The sequence below is a fragment of the Erinaceus europaeus genome, chromosome 16, assembly GCF_950295315.1.
Source record: "Erinaceus europaeus chromosome 16, mEriEur2.1, whole genome shotgun sequence".
NCBI lineage: Eukaryota > Metazoa > Chordata > Mammalia > Eulipotyphla > Erinaceidae > Erinaceus > Erinaceus europaeus.
Genome location: NC_080177.1, coordinates 18,708,559 through 18,733,488, shown reverse-complemented (window position 1 = coordinate 18,733,488; position 24,930 = coordinate 18,708,559). Strand labels below are relative to the sequence as shown.

At 42.9% G+C, this 24,930-nt stretch overlaps 1 protein-coding gene across 2 annotated transcripts in view; it reads right to left on the bottom strand.

Annotated features, from left to right (window-relative positions):
• Positions 1-3,153: 3,153 nt before the first annotated feature.
• The window catches only part of SLC27A2 (solute carrier family 27 member 2), a 72,835-nt gene continuing 51,058 nt past the window's right edge, over positions 3,154-24,930 (bottom strand). The window contains exons 6-10 of one of the 2 annotated variants that reach the window (XM_007517333.3): positions 18,431-18,521; positions 16,648-16,846; positions 12,449-12,546; positions 5,284-5,414; positions 3,154-3,598 (exon numbers count right to left, since the gene is read on the bottom strand). In XM_007517333.3, coding sequence (XP_007517395.1) covers positions 3,422-3,598; positions 5,284-5,414; positions 12,449-12,546; positions 16,648-16,846; positions 18,431-18,521 — 696 coding nt within the window. In that variant the 3' untranslated portion in view covers positions 3,154-3,421. Of the gene's footprint in view, positions 3,599-5,283; positions 5,415-7,690; positions 8,154-12,448; positions 12,547-16,647; positions 16,847-18,430; positions 18,522-24,930 lie in introns of those variants that run through there. The other variant, XM_060174643.1, reaches the window with a different exon arrangement.

Here is a 24,930-nt window from a genome sequence, read left to right as displayed (position 1 = left end):
TATTGTAGGTGTCTATCTCCCCCTTCTCTCTCAATTTCTGGCTGTCTCTATCCAATAAATTAAGATACTAAAAATTAAAAAAAATTTTTTTTTTTTGCAGGTGGTGCTTAACATTCACATTTGAGAGTCACTACTAACTCTGAGCCAGAAGATCCACACCGTCTATGTAGTTCAATCTCTTTAACTCCACCAGGCCAAGGTGCCTCTTAGTAGGAATTCTATTTTTGGAGGTGAAAGGTCATCACTAAAACTATCTGGACATTACTTTTCCAGTAAACAGAGCCTGTTGAGGACTGGCCACCTTTGGCTTACATTTTTCTTTTTTATTATTATTTTTTTCCTCCAGGGTTATTGCTGGGGCTCAGTGCCTGCACCATGAATCCACCACTCTTGGAGGCCATTCCCCTCCCCCTTTTGTTGCCCTTGTTGTTGTAGCCTCATTGTGGTCATTATTATTACCATTGTTGATGTTCTTCATTGTTGGATAGGACAGAGAGAAATGGAGAGAGGAGGGAAAGACAGAGGGGGGAGAGAAAGGCACCTGCAGACCTGCTTCACCACCTGTGAAGCGATTCCCCTGCAGGTGGGGAGCCCCCGGATCCTTACTCTGGTCCCTGCGCTTTGCGCCACATGCACTTAACCCACTGTGCCACCACCCGACCCCCTACATTTTTCTTTTGTCAGTTTTCTTTTGCAGTTTCTAACTGAAGTGTCTGATATGTGAGTGTGGGTTAGTAAAATAGCTCACCTAGGTAGCACACCTGCTTCTCAGCTTGGCACCTCCATAGTACTGGGGAAGCTTCGGTGCTGTGGTGTCCCTCTGTCTCTGCCTCTCTCTATCTGAAGAGGTCAGCTTGGAGTAGTGAAGTTCTGGTGATGACAAAAAAAAAAAAATCTTAAAAGAAAAAGTGTGCCAGAGGTCATCAGGTCCCAGCAGGCTCTGCCTACTGAAAAACAAATGTTCTGGTGGACAGGAAGTGCTGATCTCTCATCCAAAAAGATGTCCCTGGTGGCACAGAGTGACGTCGCTGCTTCAGCGTGACCTCTGCTTACAGCCTGACTCATGTTTCCATCACTTTATTGGGGGTGGGAGGGGTAAAGGCTTTTAGTACAGTCGTTGACACACAGGTACAGCCTCCCCATGATGGGTGTCTGTAAGACACTTGCTCTCCCAACGAGGTCCTCCTCTTTCCCATCATGCACCAGGACCCCAGAGCCTCTCCATCCCATCCTTTTACCTCATTCCCCAGAGTCCTTTGCTTTGGTGCAATACACCTCACCCAGTTCAAATTTCACCTTATATTTTTCCTTACTGTCCTTGCTTCTTAAGTTCCACCTATGAATGAAATTATTCGGTATTGTTTTTTCTTTTTCTGGCTTATCTTATTAACATAATACTGTTAATTTCTGTTCAAGATATGACAAAAGAGATTTGTGAGTTTTTCTTTTCCTTTCTGTCTTTTTCTTTTCTTTTCTTTTCTTTTCTCTTCTTTTTTTTTTCCACCAGGGTTATCACTGGGGCTTGGTGCCTGCTCTATGAATCCATTGCTCCCGGAGGCCATCTTTCCATTTTTTTCTATTTTTTTATTTGACAGGACAGAGATAAATTAAGAAGGGAGGGGAGAGAGAGAGAAGGGAGAGAAGGACACCTGCCAACCTGCTCCTGGAGGCCATTTTCTCCATTTTGTTGTTGTTATTGCTGTTGTTGTTGGATAAGACAGACAGAAATTCAGTAAAGAGGGGAAGACAGAGAGGGGGAAAAGACAGACACCTGCAGATCTGCTTCACCACGTATAAAGTGACCCCTCTGCAGGTAGGGAGCCGGGGCCTCGAACTGGGATGCTTACACTGGACCTTTGTACCACGTGCGCCTAACCCAGTGTGCTACTGCCCAGCCCTGAGGCCATCTTCTTAATTTTATTTTTTTGATAGGGGATGAGAAATAGAGATCAAGGAGAGAAATAGAGAGAAAAGGCGCCTGCAGCACTGTTCTATTGCTTATGACACTTTCCCTCTACAGATGAGGACTGGGGGCTTTGAACTCATGTCTTTTTTTTTAAAATATTTTATTTATTAATGAGAAAGGAGGAGAGAAAGAAACAGACATCACTCTGGTACATGTGCTGCTGGGGATTGAACTCAGGACCTCATGCTTGAGAGTCCACTGCACCACCAAACTCATGTCTTTGTGCATAGTAATATATGTGCTTTACGGGTGAATTACCACCTGGCCTGACTATATGTATTTCATATATCTGAACACACACACACACACACACACACACACACACACACGATTTTATGTATTTGGTGCTATGGATTGAGGTTTTTCTGAGAACTACAGATCACATTCTCTACCTGCTGGTTAACGCTACTTGTAGCCAGTAGCCACGTGCTACTAAGTGAGGAGAGTTGTTGGGCTGATACTAGAGCTGGGTTTCCATTAGGTTGTCCGTTGGTGATTCCTTGCCCCCCTTGCTCCCAGAATGCCTTGTTCTTTATATTACCATTGTTGTTGTTATTAGTGGCACCTGAGCCCTGTGCATGTGTTTAATTTTAAAGGGGTGGGTGGTGATGGACACTATGAACTGCTCCATCATCCATGAAACGTTCTTTTCTTGCTTCTAGGGGCTTGGTGCTGGCACTACAAATCCATCGCTCCTGGTGGCCATTTTTCCCATTTTATTGGATAGGAGAGAGAGAGAGATTGAGAGAGGAAGGAGAAGATAGAGAGGGGGAGAGAAAGACAGACACGTGCAGACCTGCTCTGCCACTTGTGATGTGTCCCCCCTGCAGGTGGGGAGCCGGGGGCTTGAATCAGGATCCTTGTATGGGATCTTGTGCGCTTAACCGGAAGCCCCACTGCCTGCCCTTCTCCCCCATGGAATTTTCTCCAGATACTGTGGTATTCTCTTGCATTGCCTTGGCTTAAACCTGGGGCTTTTTGCTCTGTACAGTATGTGCCCTACAGGGTTAGCTGTCTCTCAGCCCCCTTGATATCATGAATGGGTCACTTGTTATCAATGAGGTTGTCAGGGTATGGGCTGGCATTGAGAATAAAGTCAGTGGGAGTCGGGCGGTAGCACAGTGGGTTAAGCGCACGTGGCACAAAGTACGAGAATAAAGTCAGGAAAGAGACAGCACCATCTCATATATTGGTGTTCATCTATTTTTATTATATATTAAAAAAAATAACAACCCCCATCCCCAATAAGCTTGATTTGAAATATAAACAGTAGTTGCAAACTGAAAAAAAAAATCCCCTCTAAATCTTTTGACTTGTTAAAGGTTCAGATGTAATTTTTTAAAAAGTCTCCCCTTACTGGTATGTGTACAAAATTGCACCTCACCATCTTCAACCAAACTAAAGTTGGCTTACATCAGGTGAATGGAAACAGAACAACTATCCTCCTGGGAATGTTCAGAGTTTCAGAGAATTGTCACATATGGCTTTGTAAATGTCCTCAGTCATAGGCACATACATTCCTGCTTTGTCATCCAGGAAGTACAAGGTATCTTTGATGACTGCGGGGTTAAAGCCCTCCTCCACTAGCGTCACTTTGCGGTGCTTAAAAGTCCCAGTGATCTCGATGAAATCCTGAAAAGCATCAAAGGATATTCATTGTTGGAGTGTCTTGTAAACAGGTTAGGCTGCAAGGTAGGGGGCAGGGTTGGGCAGGAGGACTATCAACGCACTGGCCCTTCCGGTACATTTGAGAGCTGTTTTTTAATCACACAAAGCAAATGGTGTATGTTACCAATGCATCCTGTTTTTATACTGTCCACTGAGGGAAGAGGGGAGGTATTTTGTGAGGTGATTTTCAATCCCTTAAAGCTGTGTAAACCCCACTGGACTATGGGGCTGGGGGAAAGGGGTTGTTGCTCCGTGAAGTTTAAAGAAATTCTGGAATATTCTGATTAATGGTGGGAGTGGGGTTATGTGAGCTATCACTTGAACACAGCTCTCTCTTTTTTTCTCCAGCCTGTCCAGTAGGCTAAAGAGCTGTTTATTATTATTATTATTATTGATGATGATCTAAGGATGTTTTAGTTTTTCATGTCTCTCAGCTATCTCACTGTAGAGCAAATATCAGGCTTTATACAGAAATCATTCTATAGGATAGGGCTGGGTGGTAGCACACCAGGTTAGGTGCACATAGTACAAAGTGCAGGGACCACCACAAGGATCCTGGTTTGGGCCTCCAGCTCCCTACCTGCAGGGGGCTAATTTCACAAGCAGTGAAGCAGGTCTGCAGGTGTCTATCTTTCTCTCTCCCTCCCTCTCAATTTCTCTCTGTCCTATCCAATACAAAATGGAAAAAATGGCCACCAGGAGCTGTGGATTCATAGTGCAGGTACTGAGCCCCAGCGATAATCTGGAAGCAAACAACAACAAAAAAAAAAAAAGAAAAGAAAAAAGAAAAGAAATCACCTTACAATTTCAGCAATATTTACTATTGCAACACTTGTTTGTTTAAGCCTTCAGTTACTGAATATAGAGTTCAAGTCTAAAAGTGAGAATGTTACATTAACCAAGGGGATGGAGATAATATGTATACGACAGAGAGACAATAGCATTGAAGATTCCTTCATTGTGGTGGGGGCTGAGGTGAAACCTGGGTCTTGTGCATGGCAAAGCAGTACACTATCCAAGTGCCAAAGGTTTATATTTGAGGAAGAAAAAAATAAACCAACTCCCCCCCCCAAAAAACAAACAAACAAACAATAACTCATCCCTCTAGTGGTGATAGTTAAGCCTCTGGGAGTCCTAACAGACTAATTGTGCCCAATTACATTTCACATCACAGAAAGGTTTAGGACTTGAGTGGAATGTTTTCTTTTCTTTTCTTCTTCTTCTTCTTTTTTTTTTTTTTTACCCAGAGTACTGCTCAACTGGTGTAGGGGATTGAACCTGGGACTTTAGAGCCTCAGGCATGAGAGTCTCGTTGCATAACCATGATACTATCTACCCCCATCCCAGTTTTTTATTTCCACTCTTTAAAACTGGAAACCACAAATAGGGTGGGAGTTTTCCTGCTCTCAGTGTCTGTCACAGGGCAAGCACAGAGTTGGTGAGTTATCTGCTCAGCTGCAGCTGAATGAGCAGCCCTGTCATAAGAGATTAGGATTTGGTTTCTGCCAGCTATATTTTCTGCTATTGCTGCTTCCTTATGAAGCTTTCTGGAAAGTGTAACAGAAGTTTGGCCAGTGTGGGGGATTGTTCCATAAGGGACAAAGGTCTCCAAGAGGGGACAAATCAGATTTGATAATCAACAGCCTCACCTGTATTCTTAGGAAGCGGGGCCTGGCATAGCTGGGCAGGTAGTCGACAACATGTTGAAAGAGCTTCTTGCCGTTGAATTCATGGTCGTCCTTCATCTTGATGGAGGCCATGCCAATACGGCCCTCATGACCTAGAAACAAAATGAGAAAAAGAATCTGATTGTGGGGGCTGGACAATGGCACACCCAGTTAAGCACACATAAGCACTACATGCAAGGATCAGCACAAGGATCCTAGGGGGAGTCACTTCACAAGCAGTGAAGCCAGTCTGCAAGTGTCTGTCATTCTCCCTCCCTATCTCCCCTCTCAATTTCTCTCTGTCCTATCCAATAAAATGGAAAAAATAGCCACCAGGAGTGATGGATCTGTAGTGTCAATGCCGAGTCTCAGTGATAACCCTCGAGGCAAAAAAACAAAACAAAAACTGATGTGCTAAAGTGGTTTGTTTTGTTTGTGTTGGCCTTGCTAGTTTAAAGACTAGTCAGCCAAGACATGACACAGGTTTCTTTTGGTTGGCTGGAATTTGCATTTCAGATGTATGCCAAGGTTATTCTAAGGTCAATATATATTGATAATAACCATAAAGTGAAATATTTTTTACTAAGAATTAAAAAAAAAACTTTTCTCTCTGTTCAATAGAACAGAGAGAAATTGAGAGGAAAGGAGGGTAAAAAGATACCTGAAACACTGCTTCACTGCTTGTGAAGCGTCCCCACTGTGTGTGGGGAGCGGGGGCTCGAACTCAGGTCCTTGGGCATAGTACTATGTACATTTAACTGGTCTGATGTACCACTGCCTGCCTCCCTCCCCCATAACAATTTTCTTTAAATGCTTTGGACCATGCTTTCTTTATTCATTTAATATGTTATTTTATTGATTCTTTTTTTGGATAGAGAGAGAAAATGAGAGGGGATGGGGAGATAGAGAGGCAGTGAAAGAGAGACACCAGACACCTGTAGCCCTGCTTCACTGTTTGTGAAGCTTACCCACTGCAGGTGGAGAATGGGGGGCTTGAACCCAGGTCCTTGAGCATTATAACATGTGTGCTTTACTGGGTGTCCTGCTCCCTGGCCCCACAAGTCCTTATCAACATGTGTTCTACCAAGTGTACTACTCTTGCCCACCCCTTATCAACATTAAAACAAAAATGACACTGAGTGACAGGAAGTAAGTTGAGGACTGGGTAGAACCAGTGCTATTCCCCCCCCCCCTTCTTTTCAGCTCCCGTGTTAAGTCCTCACTCCCTCCGTTGTGGTGAATGATTGAGCTGTGGTTGGTTGTTGTTGAGGTTACAGTGTCAGGTCCGCTGGGCTTTCAGACACGAAGGCCACCTTTGAGACTCACTGATTTAATCAAGGTTCTTTAATAGCTTCACCTCTGCATTATAGGGAAGTTGTAGGGCAGGAGGGTGAGGAGCCAGGGCTTGCTGTTTTTTTCTTTTTTTGCTCCCTTCTGCCGAAGCCCTGTGGTCCCCAGAGGTAGTGCTCTCTACAGAGAAAACAGATCCTACCTAGCAACTTCTGCTTCCCCACCAGGCCCGCGGAGGAAGAGGAGAGGCGTTTAGAACAATTACCTTTGTTTTCTTGAGAGGACAGTGGTAATTAGGTATTAAGGTAGCTTCTACCTGATCCAGCACACCCAGCGGGAGTCCCGGTCCACTTCCCTGAACTACTTAGTGGTAATCAGAGAGGGGAAAGGAAGGAGCCGGCTAGTCGCCAGGGCCCCATCTTTCGAAATCTATCTCGTGGTAATTGTCTGTTTACCTGTGACTCTAAGGCAGGCAGAAAACAAGAGGAAAATGAAAAGAAAGGCAACCTCATCTGATGTACCTTTTCTTAGAGGGTGGGAGGCAAGACAACAGACCCTCTTTCTCTAGGGGTCCCGGGGAGCTCTCTGTAAGGCACCTGTCTCAGGATTCTTGTATTTCCCCAATAAGCTCCTTTCAGAATTAAAGCAGAGGCTGAGGCAACAGCCATCTCCAGTGTCTACTGGCTCCTGGCAGAGGCAGTGGTCAACCCTGAGGCATAAGGGCCTATGGGGTCTCAGGTCTCAAGTCCAATAAGCAGAGAGGTTGGTTTGGAAGCTTGTTCTGGTTCAGGGCAACATGGTTCCAGTCCTCAGCAGTTCTGGCAAGGGCTCTGTAGGGCTGCATGATCCAGTACGGTAGCCACTGGTCTACTTAATTTCTTAGCTGCACTACTTACATTTCTGTGCTCAACACTATGTGATGACTACTCGTGATCCTACTGGATAGTGCAGATATCAAATTTATTTTATTATCATTATTTTACCTCCAGCGTTATTGCTGGGGCTCAGTGCCTGCACCACGAATATACCGCTCCTGGAAGGCATTTCCCCCCCCCATTTTTTGTTGCCCTTGTTGTTATACCCCCATTGTTGTTATTGTTGCCATTGATGTTGTTGGATAGGACAGAAAGAAATCGAGAGAGGAGGGTAGACAGAGAGGGGGAGAGAAAGATAGACAGCTGCAGATCTGCTTCGACACTTGTGAATCAACCCCTCTGCAGGTGGGGATCCAGGGACTCGAACCAGAATCCTTACAAGGGTCCTTGTGCTTTGCACCATATACGCTTAACCCACTGTGCCACTGCCTGACCCCCTTATTATTTTTTATCAGAACACTGCTCAGCTCTGGCTTATGGTAGTTTGGGGGTTGAACTTTGGACTGCAGAGCCTCAGGCATTAGAGTCTCTTTGCATAACTTCCAACCAATATCAAACTTCTTTTTTTTTTTTTTTTTTTATCAATGCAGAAAGTTCTCTCGAGAGTAGTTGGCAGTTCTGATGTAACATCTTGAACAAACCCACTCCATTTTTGCCCAAACGTAGACATTTTCTCCCTGTCCAAAGCTGAGATGGATGAAGGTTTTGCTCAGGCAGGAACTAAGACTCACCCTCGAAAGGGTGATGCTTCATTCTCAACTGCCTTGTCCTGTTTCTCTCTACACAGGTAGCCAGGCGGCAGGACGTACCCCACTGAGAATCACAGGATCTGGAAGCTAGGAGAGACTAGACTTTCTCATTTCTAGAGTTCATCTCTAAACCTTCACTACTGCAATTTGCCACAAAATCCCAGGTGGACATTTGGCCTTTTTACAGATCCCAGTTGATGGGACATTCCCTACCTTAGGAAATAGTGCATTTGACTGTTGGTACCTCTGGCTAGGAGAGTCTCTGCTAAAAATTTGTTCCCTGATCATTTCAATCCATTGCAGCAACATGAACACACCTGTTCCTTGTTCTATTGAAGGGTTTTCCAACCTAGAAACCATTCCTCTTCTTTGATCTGCTGTACAATATGTCTATGGTTCCCAGACCTTAGACATTAGACTCACATGGGAATTAAAAAAAAAAAAAAGATAAGATTCAGAGTCCCAAACCTTAGAGGCTCCGAGCCATTAAATCTGGGATTTATAACATTTTCTAGATGATTATGGTGAGGGGGTCAGAGTTTTTGGAACCACTAGACTCTGGTGCTTCTCAGATTTCAATGCTTTTAACACATACATAAAGTTATCATTTCAGCTAGTTTGAAGTACACACCCAATGGCATTTAATCCATCCACTATGTGTGGTATTGACTTCTTGGAACATTGTCAGTACCCCCATATCAGGTGTTTTTTTTTTTTTACCAGAGTACTGCTCAGCTCTGGCTTATGGTGGTGCGGGGGAGTGAACCTGGCATCTGGGAAACTCAGGCATGAGACTTTGTATAACCATTATGCTATCTTATCCGGCACTCCCATATCAGACTTTATAGAACCTTTTAATTTAATTTAATTAATTTATTTATTTTACCAGAGCACTGGTCAGCTCTGGCTTATGGTGGTGCAGGGGATTGAACCTGGGACTTTAGAGCCTTAGGCATGAGAGTCTCTTTGCATACCATAAGACTTAATGTGGTATTTATTTATTTATTTTTTGTTTTATTTATTTATTATTGGATAGAGACAGAGAGAAATTGAGAAGGGAGGGGGAGATAGAGAGGAAGAAAGACAGAGAGACACCTGCAGCCCTGCTTCACCACTCATGAAGCTTTCCCCATGCAGGTGGGGACCAGGGCCTTGAACCTGGATCCTTGCACACTGTAATGTGTGCACTTAACCGGGTGCGCCACCACCTGCCCCCAGACTTTAATGTTTTAAAGAATCACCAGGGGAGTTGGAAGGTAGTACAGCAGGTTAAGCACACGTGGCGCAAAGCGTAAGGACTGGTCTAAGGATCCCAGTTCGAGCCCCCAGCTCCCCATCTGTAGGGGAGTTGCTTCACAGGCAGTGAAGCAGGTCTGCAGGTCTGTCTTTCTCTCCCCCCTCTCTGTCTTCCCCTCCTCTCTCCATTTCTCTCTGTCCTATCCAACAACAAGGACAGCAAAAGGGAATAAAAAAATAATAATAAAAAAAGAATCACCAGAGGGCTTGATAAAGCATAGCTCCTTGAGCCCCACCCCAGAGAGTCTGATTAACAGGCCTTGGACAGTACAAGAAACTCCATTTTAAACATGCTCTGGGGGTGATGGTGCTACTAGTTCCCTCAACCCCACACCCCCTTTTATTTTTTGCAGTGCTTGGGAATGAACCTAGTTTCTTACATATGTATGATAGTACCACTGATTGACCTCCCATTTTTTCATTAATCACCTTTCTTTCTTTCTTTTTCTTTCTTTCTTTCTTTCTTTCTTTCTTTCTTTCTTTCTTTCTTTCTTTCTTTCTTTCTCTCTTTCTCTCTCTCTCTCTTTCTTTCTTTCTTTCTTTCTTTCTTTCTTTCTTCATTAGTCACCTTTCTCTTCCTTTCTTTCTTCCCTTCCTTCCTTCCTTTCTTTTCCTTCCTTCCCTCCCTCCTTCCTCTTTCTTCTTTCTTTCTTTTTTTTTCTTAGAGAGACTACAACATCACTCCACCATGCAAGGTGCTCCTGGGTAGAACTGTGATTCGAATTTAGGGCCTCATGCACAGGAGGTATATACTACCTCCTGGTCCTGGAACTCCACTCTGAAGAGTACCAGGTCAATCTTATCCTTTCCATTCCCCAGCTTCTCTGGATCACACACCATTCTTTGTGCTTTTACCCTTTTAAAGGGCATTCAGCACTCGCAGCGGGAGCTGTGTGAGCTCAGCAGGGCCTGAAGGCATGGCATGGGTCTAACTCAGCTGAACATCCAGTGTGAGGATTCTGTACCCTTCATACTGTGTGACCCTGATGTGCCATGAGGTTACACTTCCCATCCTGTCATTATCACCGTGAAACAGCTGGAGAAAGCCTCAGTTTTCCTTTAACAAATATCAATCAAAGGACAGCAAAATCAGGTCATATGAAAATGTCATAACTTGTGAAAAAAAGGGGGAGGGCTTTAGTCAACAATTTGTTTGGATTTATATGTTGACTCTTTTTTCAACCACCAGATTTCAGATGCTAAGATGATACCAACCGGACTTCCCTGGGCAGATGACCCCACCAATGGGTCCTGGAGCCCCACTTCCCGAAGGCCCTTCTAGGGAAAGAGAGAGACAGGCTGGGGGTATGGATCGACCTGTCAACACCCATGTTCAGCAGGGAAGCAATTACAGAAGCCAGACCTTCTACCTTCTGCATCCCACAGTGACCTTGGGTCCATACTCCCAGAGGGATAAAGAATAGGAAAGCTATCAGGGGAGGGGATGGGATACGGAGTTCTGGTGGTGGGAACTATGTGGAGTTGTAACCCTCTTATCCTATGTTTTTTTGTCAATGTTTCCTTTTTATAAATAAAAATTAAAAAAAGAATAAAATCCAAAAAAGGGGGGGCTTTTGGATTTCCATTTTTAATATATCAATGGGGAGAATCTTCAAGTACTGAGTGGCAGGGGAAGATTATAACTCTAGCATCTTCTATCTAGAGATATTTTAAAAAGAATATCTTATTTATTAAATAGAGGTATGGGAGGAGAGAGAGACACACACACACACAGAGAGAGAAAGAACCGGACATCGCTCTGATACATGTGCTGCTGGGGACTGAACTCGGGACCTCACACCTGAGAGTCCAACATTTTATCCACTGAGTCACCTCCCGGACCACTATCTAGAGGTCCTCTCTGATAGTGCTAATTAAAATGTCTTTTTTCCCCCATAATAATTCTCATGCACAGACAAAAAGTACATGTTTGGTATTTATGTTCTTCAAATAAATCAGTTCTCTTGACAACCTAATTTTAGTGATTTGTCTGAGGTGCTGCAGCTGGGACTCGGGCAGTGGACATCCCTTCTCTTTTGTGGAAACAGATCTGTAGAGGACGATTTTCTAACACGACTGCCTGATGGTTCTGTTGAAAAAGCTCAGTAAGTAGGGTGGAGCTTTGAAAGAGGAGTGTGATCAAATTTAATTCCTCCCCAGTTTGTTTTCCTAGTAACTGGACTTCCTCTTTTTCTTTAAAGATTTTATTTATTTATTCATTTATTTATTTATTTATAAGAAATATAGGAGGAGAGAGAGAAAAAACCAGACATCACTCTGATCTATGCGCTGCTGAGGATTGAACTCAGGACTTCATGCTTGAGAGTCCAATGCTTTATCCACTGAACCACCTCCTGGACCACTTTTTTTTTTTTTTTACATCTAAAAATATTTATTTATCAGATAGAGACAGAGAGAAATTAAGAAGGGAGGGAGAAAGAGAAAGGGAGACACCTATAGCACTGCTTCACCACAAGTGAAGTTTCCCCCTCTGCAGGGACCCGGGGCTTAAGCCTGTGTCCTTTTGGGTTGTTACATGTGCACTCTACCAAGTGCTCCATCACCCAGCCCCTGTACTTCCTCTTATTTGTGCTTCTCAGTTCTGAGCCAAGGTGCCATTCCCCAGTTAGCAAGTGCGACATCTTTTCTCAAGACATCTCAATGACAGCATGGGACCTTAGCTGTTAGAGAGGCGGGGGTGGGGGGGGGTGGGGGGGTGGGGGTGGCGGGGTGTGGGGGGAGATGGGAGCCGAGAGTCTGAGAACAGCTGAGGAGTTGAACCAGAGAGAAAGGCCAGGTTCACCCATTATCAACATAGCTGTTCAACAAAGGAACATAGCCAGTCACAGAAAGCGATGGCAGACTTTTGCCTGGGGTGATGATAATGTTCATTTACCTGATGGGTTTAAGCATGGCTAGATAATATCTTGTACATACCTGGCACTGGCACTCCATACACATTCACTTCTTGGACAAAGTCGACCAGTCCTACTATGTCAGCGACTTCAGTGGTGGCCACATTTTCTCCTTTCCATCTGGAACAAAAGGCAAAGTGAGCAGATGTCAATGGTTGCTGCGATAGGTGACCTAGGCTGCAATGACAAAGGATAGCTGTTTCCTCCAGACCTGTGGGAAAGGGTCTGGATATATAATTTTTTTTTAAGGACATGAATTTTGTGGGGTTTGATAATGACTTTTATTTATTCTTTCTTTTTTATTTTACCAGAGCACTGCTCAGCTCTGGCTTATCTTTGTGCTGAGGATGGACTCTAGGACCTTTGGTGCCTCAGGCATTAAAGTCTTTTTGCATAACTATGAAGAGCCACTCTCTCCCTTCCCCACCTCAGTCCACCTATTGTACTTTTAAAAAAATTTTTTATTATCTTTATTTATTGGATAGAGACAGTCAGAAATCAAGAGGGAAGGGGGGATAGAGAGGAAGAGAGACAGAGAGACACCTGCAACAATGCTTTCACCGCTTGTGAAATTTTCCCCTGCAGATGGGGATCGGGGACTCGAACCTAGGTCTTTGTGCATTGTAACATGTACACTCAACCAGGTGTGCCACCACCCAGCCCTCCACCTATTGTATTTGATAAGACAGAGAGAAATTGAGAGAAGAGGGGGCGGTATCGAGGGAGAAAGAAAGGCAACTGCAGACCTGCTTCATTGCTCATGAAAATTCTCCCTTGCTGGTGGGGAGCTGAGGCTCAAACCAGGATCTTCCAGCCTGGTAATGTGTGCAGTTATCTGGGTGACTGCCACCCACCCCCATCCCCACTGTAAGGAAATTTTATACTTTCTAATTTGACCACGGTTATGACTGGGACTTGGTGCCTGCATGAGGAATCCACCACTTCTGGTAGCTCCCCCCACTTTCTTTTGAAACAGAGACAGACAGAAATTGAGAGGGAAGGGGCATATAAGGGTGGGGGGGGAGAAGACACACCTGCAACACTGCCTCAAGCACAAGGTAATGTGTGCGCTCAACTAGGTATGCTACCACCTGGCCCAACATAACCATTATGCTCTCTCCCCAACCCTGGACTCCCCTTCTTATCTAGACCCCACAAGCTCCCCAGCCTGCTCATGAGAGAGGGACCTTGCTTCATGAACAGAAAAGGCATTGATCCAAGTCATAAAATGTGGGTTTCAATTTTAGCACGTGAAGCATGACACACATGCTAATGTAAAAATACTGGCTCAGCCCAAGAAAGGCACTGGGAATGAAAACAAATAATCTCAGGTTTTTTTTTTATTGTTGTTGCTGTGTTTAAACCTCTGATTTTCCTCATTCTCTAACTTTGATCTGAGTAGCAAACTTTTATTTATTTTTGGAAAATGATTTATTTTGGGTGGGGGTAGATAGCATAATGGTTATGAAAAGAGATTCTCATGTCTGAGGCTCCAAAGTCCCAGGTTCAATCTCCCATACCACCATAAGCCAAAGCTGAGCAGTGTTCTGGTTAAAAAAAAAGATATATATATATATATTTAAATATATTTTTATATTTATTTATTTTCCCTTTTGTTGCCCTTGTTATTTTTTATTGTTGTAGTTATTATTGTTGTTGTTATTGATGTTGTTGTTGTTAGATAGGACAGAGAGAAATGGAGAGAGGAGGGGAAGACAGAGAGGGGGGAGAGAAAGATAGACACCTGCAGACCTGCTTCACCGCTCGTGAAGCGAATCCCCTGCAGGTGGGGAGCCAGGGACTCGAACTGGGATCCTTAGGCTGGTCCTTGCGCTTCATGCCATGTACGCTTAACCTGCTGTGCTACGCCTGACTCCCCTATTTATATATTTTTAATACACACACACACACACACACACACACACACACACACACTGGCCTGTGCTCTAACACTGAGACATTTCCCTGGTCCGTAAACTTCTATTTAAAAGAATTTCATACTTGGGGGTTGGGTGGTGGCACATGGGATACAGTGCATATATCACCATGTGACAGGACCTGGGTTCATGTCCCTGGTCCCCAACTGCTGGAGTGGAAGGGAGGCTTATCAAGTGGTGAAGCAGTGTTGCAGGTGTTTCTCTTTCTCCTTCTCTATCCCCCTTCCCTTGCAACTTCACTCTATCTCTATCAAAAAGTAAGAAGGGGGGAAGTAAAAAAAAAAGTGGGAATGGTGCCTTGAACCTATTGTGCAGGTATCAAGACCCAGAAATAATCCTGCTGGAAGAGAAAAAGAAAATGTCGGGGCCAGGTGGTGGTGCATCTGGTTAAGTGCTCACATTACAGTGTGCAAGGACCCAGGTTCAAGCCCCTGGTCCCCACTTGCAGGGGGAAAGCTTCATGAATGGTGAAGCAGGGCTGCAGATGTCTCTCTGTCTCTTTCCCTTTCTACCCCCCCTCTCAATTTATCTCTGTCTCTATCCAATAAAAAATAAATAAAAATGTTAAAAAAAGAAAATGTCCTACTTGTATTTCTGGGACTAATGCCAAGGAGAAAACTTTTTTCCCCTTTTATTGTCCTTGTTGTTGTCATTATTATTATTTTTGCCATTGCTGTTGTTGTTGTTGGATAACACAGAGAGAAATTGAGAGAGGAAGGAAGATAGAGGAGGGAGAGAAATATAGACACCTGCAGACCTGCTTCACTGCCTGTGAAGTGACTCCCCTGCAGGTGGGGACCTGGGGGCTCAAACCAGGATCCTTATGCTGGTCCTTGAGCTTCACACCATGTGCGTTTAACCCGCTGCGCCACTGCCCCAAACGGAGAAGACTTTTAATAGCATACTTTATCTATATGGAAACTATATGTTAGTTCCCAATCAGGTCCTATTTTCACTTAATTAAATTTTGTCTAACATTTAAAAATTCTTTAGAAGTTCCAAAAGGTTCTATTAATTTAAGTTATTATTATTATTATTGCCTCAGGGTTATTGCTGGGGCTCAGTGCTTGCACTACGAATCCACTGCTCCTGGGGCCATTTTTAAAAAAATTTTTTGGATAGGACAGAGAGAACTTGAGGAGGGAAAATAGGGAGAGAGAAAGATAGACACCTGCAGACCTGCTTCACCTCTTGTGAAGTGATTCCCCCTATAGGTGGGGAGTGAGGGGCTCGAACCTGGATCCTCACACGGGTCCTGTGGGTCCTTGTGCTTCATACTATGTGCGCTTAACCCGGTGTCCCACGGCCTGTCCCCAACCCCAAGGTTCCTTTTATTGATATGAAGTTGAAATATGATAATGACCAACAAGGGCAACAAAAGGGAATAAATAAATAAATATTAAAAAAACCCTTTAAAAAAAAAAAAAAAAAAGAAATACAATAATGATATGAATCCTGACTCATGGAATGCTGGGTATGTAAAACATCTAGAAGATCATAAAAACTCTCATTTCATGCGCCGAAGGAATTGGATGTAGAAAGGTTACCTGCTTTGAGAGGGGTAGAGGTGAGCTGGGGAACCTAGGTGTCCCTGTTCATATTCAGGCTATTAAAATCAGAACACATCTACCTCCTTTTCATTTATTTAAGTAAAAAGTGACCCTATATGTCACTACTGTGCTAGGTGGACACTTCAGCAGCAGGATCTGCCCTCAGGGAGATTACACAGGAAGTTGATTAAACAAACCCATGAGACTGGAATTGCAATTAGTTTCATAGGTTATTACACAAGCTTTCAAACTGCATCTTGTCTTGAGGGGGCTTCTATGGGCAACTGCTTGGCTGGGGGTAGAGTAGAAGCAGGTGAAGTACTGGCCTCATCAAAGACCAGCTCCACATTTATTTGAATGGTTTTCTGTGAAGGAAAAACCCCACAGTTAAAATAGTTAAAAAAAAAAATCCCTGGCTGCCCTATGAGTGACCATTAGTAGCCTAGGGCAAATAATAATTAGACAGTCTTAGGTCCCTAGGCTCCAAAAAGCAGACTCCACTGGGGTTTCTGCCTTAATCTCACCCACTATTACTCAACTATGTTAAATGTGCAAGGCAGAGTGACATGGCGCACATCTTGTTCCACAACTCCTGGGAATACAGGTGGTTGATTAGACACAACAAAGCTGTAGGAGGAAATGGAACGCCTTGGCAGTGGAAGGTGATCCCAGTGCAAAAGCAAGTCGCATTGTGTACAAGTTTGTTTTGACTCAGTGAACTCAGAGGAACTAACCGGAAGGTATCTCCTACTCTGTCGTGGAAGTAGATGAAATTGTCGTGGTCGATCATTAAGAGATCTCCACTGTTGAAATAGAGGTCTCCTTTCTTAAAGACATCTCTCAGTTTTTTCTTCTCTGTCTGAGTCTTTCCTCCAGCGTAGCCACTAAATGGGGTAAGCTGTGTGATTCTGCAGATCAAGAGACCCACTTCACCTGAAAGAGAAGAAAGCAAATTGCTACCGTATGTGCTAGCAGCAGGTACATTTTGTTCCTAACCTCTTCAAACCGAGCAGCAAGTCCCTTGGCAACAAGTTGCTGCATGCAACATCAGGGAACCCTTATACAGGAAGCACATGTGTATACATCCCACAATACAAGAATCTAGAAGGCCACACAGTTGTAACTTTTTTCAGTGCTAATCTTTTTACTGAATAATCACTTATACACATTATAACCAGACAAGTTGATGGTAGCTGAAACTTTAAGACTCTCTAAAGTTAACTATAGTGTCACAACCTTAAATTATATACCCCGTCTCATAAAATTCTTACTTTGTAGCCAAGAAGTTGTTAAACTAAGTTTAACACTAGAATTAAGGGGGGCCAGGCAGTGGCACACCAGGTAAGTGCACACATTACAGTGCACAAGGACCCAGATTCCAGGCCCTGGTTTCCACCTGCAGGGGAGAAAACTTTACAAGTGGTGAAGCAAAGAGATAGGTATCTCTCTTTTTCTTCCCTTCCCTCCCTATCTCCTCTTCCCTCTCAACTTCTGTCTCTATCCAGTAATAAGTAAATAAAAATAAAAATAATAAAATTAAAAAAATATATAATTATATTATATGGAGTAGTAAATGAGAATTCTTTGTGATTTTTTAAAAATTTTCTTTCTGAGGTTTCCTCTTTTTCTCCTGAATATTAATACATTTTAACATGTGTTAACTTTAGAAATAATGTAATCTTTTTTTTTAAAGAGTGGGGCCTCCTGTATGTGCCATTCCAGTACTCCTAGGTTGTTGTTATTATTGTCACTATTATTATTGTTATTGTTGTCAGATAGAACAGAGAGAAATCGAGAGAGGAGGGGAAAAGACAGAGGGGAAAGATAGACACTTGCAGACCTGCTTCACCACGTGTGAAGCGACCTCCCTGCTGGTGGGGAGCCAGGGGCTTGAACCGGAATCTTTACGATGACCCTTGTGCTTAGTGCCATGTGTGCTTAACCCATTGTGCTACTGCCTGCCCCCATTTTTTATTTGATAGAATAGAGAGAAATTGAGAGGGGGAGAGAGAGATTAAGAGACACCTGCAGACCTGTTTCACCACTTATGAAGTGTCCCCTGCTGCAGATGGGGAGTGGGGGGCTTGAACCTGGGTCCTTGCAGATGGTGATATGTGCACTTAATCTGGTGTGCCACAGCCTGACCCTTACCATCTGTTGATTCTTTATTTTACCAAAGAACTGGTCAGTTCTGGATTTTGGTGGAGTGGGGGATTGAACCTGGGACTTTGGAGCCTCTGGCACGATATTCTCTTTTGCTATCTATCCTCATCCCATCTGCTGATTCTTTTTTTCTTTTCTTTTCTTTCTTTCTTTTTTTTTTTTTTACCAGAGCACTGCTCAGCTCTGGCTTATGGTGGTGTGGGGAATTGAACCTGGGACTTGACGGAGACTCAGGCTTGAGAGTCTGTTTGCATAACCATTATGCTATCTACCCCCACTCCCATCTTTTGATTCTTAAGTCACTTGGCCAAGGTAAGAAAAGGCACAGGTTAACTAAACAAAAGTCCACTGTACCTTTGGGAACTTTGATGCAATATCCATTTCCATCGCGAACAGGTTCATCTTTCTCCACATCATATTTAATCAGCTCATAACTTACCACTTTCTAGTGAAATAAAAGTATATTATTTTGAGTAAATATTCGTTCACATTTTTCTTTTAATTTGTGGAACAGATTACATACAGTACACCAAGCGTGCATATCTTAAGTGCATAATGAGTGAAGGAAACAGGCCCCAAGCATATGCCTATTTCATTTATTTGAAATTTAAGACTGAAAGTGATTAAAGTCAGGATAGTGTTTTACATATGTATATAATATACCCAAGCAATTGTCACTCAAAACAAGACACAAAATAGTTTCAACACCTTAAAAGCATTCCACCTGCCTCTTTTCTTCAAGTTAACCACTATCCCGACTTTGATCATTTTCAGTCTTAGAATAAATGGAAGTTTTCAAATAAACAAAATAGACATATGCTCCGTGCCTGCTTCCTTCACTCCATCTGCTGTTTGACTGTCATCTGTGTCTTTTGGCAGCTTGTATTCTATTATCATGTAACTTTCCTTGTCTGAATATGTTAAGTCTTATTAACTTACTTTGCTGTTAATGAGCTTTTGGATTATTTCTATTTATTTTTTTAATATTTATTTATTCCCTTTTGTTGCCCTTGTTGTTTTACTGTTGTAGTTATTATTGATGTTGTTGTTATTGTTGGATAGGACAGAGAAAAATGGAGAGAGGAGGGGAAGACAGAGAGGGGGAGAGAAAGATAGACACCTGCAGACCTGCTTCACTGCCTGTGAAGCGACTACCCTGCAGGGGGTGAGCCGGGGGCTCGAACCAGGATCCTTATGCTAGTCCTTGCTTTGGGCCACCTGCGCTTAACCTGCTGGGCTACCGCCCAACTCCCGGATTATTTCTATTTCTATAGTATTAAAAACAGAGCCGCTAGGAATAGTCTCATACATGCTTTTTGGTGGAAGAGCACATATGGATTTTTAAGATCTTGTACAATTGTAATATGGTAGGTGCTTTGGATTTCTTTCCAATGTATTTAAAAATCAGTGGTATAATTATTTCAGGTCCATGACTACAGAATACCACAGCTCTATCATATCCCACATATACTGTTATTGATGGTGTATAGTCATTTACTTGATATAATTCAGTAAGAGAAATAAACAATATTTTTCCCCACTGGTAGTGAAAAGAAAAAGTGACAGTATTTTGATATAATTATGGACATGATTATTGTGTCCATTTCAAATTTATTGAGTTGTAGAAAAAGCTATGGTGCATTTTTACACAAAAACAGAAAAATACGACATGAATTTTCTTACGATCCAATATTTGATAAACTAGCAGATCATATGTTTTGATAGTAGCAGATAATCATTCAATACCAGCAATTATTTTTAAAAAGTATCTATTTATTTATTTCCCCTTTTGTTGCCCATGTTGTTTTATTGTTGTAGTTATTATTGTTGTTGTTATTGATGTTGTCATTGTTGGAGAGGACAGAGAGAAATGGAGAGAGGGGAAGACAGAGAGGGGGAGAGAAAGACAGACACCTGTAGACCTGCTTCACTGCTTGTGAAGCGACTCTCCTGCAGGTGGGGAGCCAGGGACTCGAACTGGGATCCTTACACTGGTCCTTGGCTTTGTTCCACGTGCGCTTAACCTGCTGCGCTACTGCCAGACTCCCCAATACCAGCAATTCTTATGGTTAACAAAGATCTGCTTCATTTGCAAAAATGTAAAACATGTTGGGGTGGTAATGTTTCTTTTCACATCAACTGCAAAAGCATTTCCTCCCATTTTTAATAAAAAAATATTGTTTTTCTTAAAACATAACTGGAAAGAGGACCAAGGAGATAGTATAATGCTATTCAAAGGACTTCCATTACTGAGGCTTAGCAGTCTCAGGTTCAACCCTCTGCACCACTGTAAGTCAGAGTTGAGCAGTTGAGATGGGAAAACAAAACAAAACAAAACAAAAGAAACAAACAAAAAGCTAGGGAGAAAGCATAATAACTCTGCAAAAGACTCTCATGCCTGAGCCTCTGAGGTCCCAGGTCCAATCTCCCACACCACCATAAGCCAGAGCTGAGTAGTGCTCTGGTCTCTTTCTCTCCTATTAAAATAAGTAAACAAACAAAAAAGAGACTATAAATAAAAACATTACACCGCAAGGCATACCACAGCTAAAAATGATTGCTTTGGCTGAAAAACAGGAAAGAAAACATGGCAATTAGCGACTATAATGGCAAAGAGCCAGTCATATACCGCATCAGCTTGTAGGGCCCTTAGCTTTGGTCTCAACAGAAACTTCTTTGAGGGCGGAGGAGATATGGTTACGCAAACAGACTCTCATGCCTGAGACTCCTAAGTCCCAGGTTCAGTCCCCCGCACCACCATAAGCCAGAGCTGAGCAGTGCTCTGGTGTTTCTCTCTGTCTCTGTCACTTTCTGCACCTCTCTCAAAATAAATAAATAAAAATATTTAAAAAAAATTTAAAGAAAAAAGAAACTTCCTTGCTACTCATCTTCTGGAGGGCCAACAATAACAATATAGACAGCCCACACCCAGCAAAATCAGTTCTTTCTTGTTTTGCACTGCATTTAGCCTGGGTCTCCAAGGTTTGGGCTGGCAATTAACTCCAAGGTTGGTGCAAAGACCCTAGAGAAGGCTGGGTCTCTCCATAGTGGTTCCAGTGGAGAGTAGGAAAGGGGTTCTCAGTCTGTAATGGTGCACTCTAGTAGAATTTTCTGTAATGAAGGACATGTACTGCTCAACATGTTGTTGCTATGGCCTGGGAATATGACTAACATTTCTGAGCAAGTAAGACTTTTTTTTTCTTTTTGCCTCCAGGTTTATTGCTGGGCTTGGTGCCAGCACTCTGAATCCACCACTCCTGGGGGCCATGTTCTCCATTTTTATTGGCTAGGACAGAGAGAAATTGAGAGAAGAGGGGGGAGATTTATGGGATGTCATTTATGGGAGAGGTTCCTTGGAGGCCAAGGCAGAACAATCAGAATAATCACGCCAGTCAATTTCTCACTCAAGACTTTTGCATAGCAGGCTTTGTTTGCTATCCTATATGGGCTTTTTAGGAAGTTATTTCATTCAATTCTTTTCGCAACTCTTCCCTCCCTATCGACACTGAGTTTGGGCATCTTTTTTCACAGGCCAGGAAACTGAGGCCTAAAGAACATAAGGTGATTTGCCCAAGGTCAGTAAGTCAGTCTAGGGTGGTGCTTGAATTTGATCTTTAGAGGCAGACTGCTAATGCTGGCCACAGTCCTCTGTTAGGACTATTTCAAGGGCCAGGCAAAATGGGCTGCCTAGAGACACAATGGCAGCTCGAGCCAGTAAAGGGCCATGACTCACCACATATTCCTGGAGTTTGGCAGAATGATTTTTCTTCTGAAAGACTGAAAGCTTGGGGGCCAAGCAGTGGCGAAACTGGTTAAACACACACATAACAGTGTGCAAGGACCCAGGTTCAAGCCCCCAGTCCCCACCTGCAGGGGGAAAACCTCACAAGTTGTAAAGCAGGGTTGCAGGTATCTTTCTGTTTGTTTCCCTCTCTGTCTCCTCATCCCCTCTCAATTTCTGTCTATCCAATAACAAATAAACTAAAATAAAAAAAAAATAAATAAATAAATATATATATTTAAAAAAAAAAAAGGCTGATAGCTTGAGTGCAAAAAAAGGCAAAATGCCCATCTGGAGGTCTTAGGCAATAAAATGACTTAAAGGGAGAGGATATTGCTTTGTGACCTTTTATTTTATTTTATTTTATTTTTATTCATTATGAGATGAAGGAGAAAGTAAGATCGGAGTTCTGCTCTGGTATAAATTGGTGCTGGGAACTGAATTTACAGTCTCCAGGATCTCAGACATGCAAATTGATGTCTAAAGAGACTGAGTTAGCTCCTTAGCCCATAATAAAGAAATCAATTCATTTTGTCAGAGTACCTCTCAGCTCTGCTTTATGGTGATGTGGGGGATTGAACCTGTGACTTTGGAGCCTCAAGCATGAAAGTCTTGCATAACCATTGGCTATCACCCCCCACTTAATTTTTTTTTTTCTTTACGGTTTACTTTTATGTGGCCAGGAAGAGAGTTCAAAAGCAGGGTCAGTTACTGGCAGAGTAAAGGACTATCATGCTTGAGGTCCCTGATTCAAGATTTGGTGCTGCTTGTACTGGAGTGGTGCATGGACCTCTTTATCTAACCTGAAGTAAGCAAAAATAAATTTTAGGACAAAGCAAGATTTACTTTTGGGGCCCAAGAGATGGTACAGTAGATAATGCATTGGATTCTCAAACATGAAGTATAGACTGTATCCTTGACATCACATATATGAGACTGATGCTCTGGTTCTCTCTCTCATGCACTCTCTCTCACTCTCTCTAAGTAGTAAAATAAAATAAGTCTTTTTTTAAATACTTATTTATTCCCTTTTGTTGCCTTTATTGTTCTGTTGTTGTAGTCATTATTGTTGCAGTCATGATGCCATTGCTGTCAGGCAGGACAGAGAGAAATGGAGAAAGGAGGGGAAGACAGAGATGGGGAGAGAAAGACAGACACCTGCAGACCCGTCTCACTGCCCATGAAGTGACTCTCCTCCAGGTGGGGAGCCGGGGGCTCAAACCAGGATCCTTCTGCCTGTCCTTGCGCTTTGTGCCACGTGCGCCTAACCCACTGCGCCACAGTCCGACTCCCTAAACTAAGTCTTAAAAGATAAATAAAGCATAGTTTGGAAGATGGCATGCTGGTTAAAGAGTTGGAATCTAAAGCATGAACTCCTGAGTTTGATCCCTAGCATCACATGTGCCAGAGTGATGCTCTCTGCTTAGTAATCTGATTTAAAAACTAGCAATCTCTTTCTGGTGTGGCTATGAGGTGAACACATGTGTTTACAAGATCTTAGAACTAGAGGGAGTATCCTAGCTCTTTCAAAGACCTAGATGGTGTTTTTTAAAAAATATTTATTTATTTATTTATTCCCTTTTGTTGCCCTTGTTTTATTGTTGTGGTTATTATTATTATTGTTGTTATTTATGTTGTTGAATAGGACAGAGAGAAATGGAGAGAGGAGGGGAAGACAGAGGGAGAGAAAGATAGACACTAGCAGACCTGCTTCACCGCAGTGACTCCCCTGCAGTTGGGGAGCCGGGGGCTTGAACCAGGATTCTTACACTGGTCCTTGCACTTTGCACCACCTGCACTTAACCCACTGCACTACCGCCCGACTCCCAGATGTTGTTTCTTACGATTTGTACTATGTGCACTTAACCCGGTGTGCCACGGCCTGGCCCCTAGATGGTGTTTCTTAACCATGACTACACACCTTTTAATAAACTCTGATGCAGGGCTGGGAGATAGTTTGGCCAGTACAACACACAATTTACTAGGCTTGAGGACCAGGGTTCAAATTTCTAGTCACCACCACAAAGAAGTGCTTGCAAGGTGTGTATAGGGGGAGGTTTTCCAAGTGGCAATGCAATGCTGTATTGTCTATCTTTCTCTTTCTGTTTCTCTTCTTTTTTACCCTCTATCTGAAAAAAGAATCCAACAAGAGTGGTAGAATACTAAGTGTGTAGAGAGCTCCAGTGAAAATCACTGGGAAAACACACACACACACACACACACACACACACACACACACACACACGCTTGGACCCTGTGTCAGAACAGCAAAGCTCCAGGGATGCAGATATAAAATGTGACATCATGATGCACAACATGGTGAAAGGGAAATGCCACATTCCACAGCGTGAGGTAAGCTGATGGGCTAGTGGCCTTTAGGTGCTTTTCACATACAAACACAAATGACATCAGGGAGAGTTCATATACACTGCAGATGTGTTGAAAAGTCATTATGGGTCGTAACAGAAATCAAGATTCAAAAAATATTTTATTAATTTTATTTGAGAGAGAGATACAGAAAAAAAAGACCAAGGCACTGCTCAGCTCTGGTTTATGGAGGTGCTGGGGATTGAACCTGGCACCTCATAGCCTCAGGCACGAAAATCTATTGCAGAGTCATTATGCTATCTCCCCAGCCCAAAATCAAGATTTTTTTTTTAAATAGGGTAGGGAGATAGAATAGTGGTTATGAAAAAGATTCTCATGCTTGAAGTTCTGAGATCACAGGTTCAATCCCCAACACTACCACGAGTGAGAGCTGAGCAATGCTCTAGTGCCCTCCCCATTCCCCCTCCATCTCTATTTCTCCCTTTCATTAAAATGAAATAAATATGAATTTTTTTTTACCTGAGAGGGCCCTGTCTTTTACATTATTGGAAACAAGTTTATTTATTTTAAAAAATATATATTTTTAATTTTAGATGACATTACTGAAGGAAATACTGGTGCATAATATTGCTGTTGTCACAGGAGTACAGTTTTCTATCTCCCTGTGACAGGCATCCACAGAGCACACCCTCCAAGTTGTCATCATCCTTCACCATGTCTATTCACCGAGAATGAACACAACTTC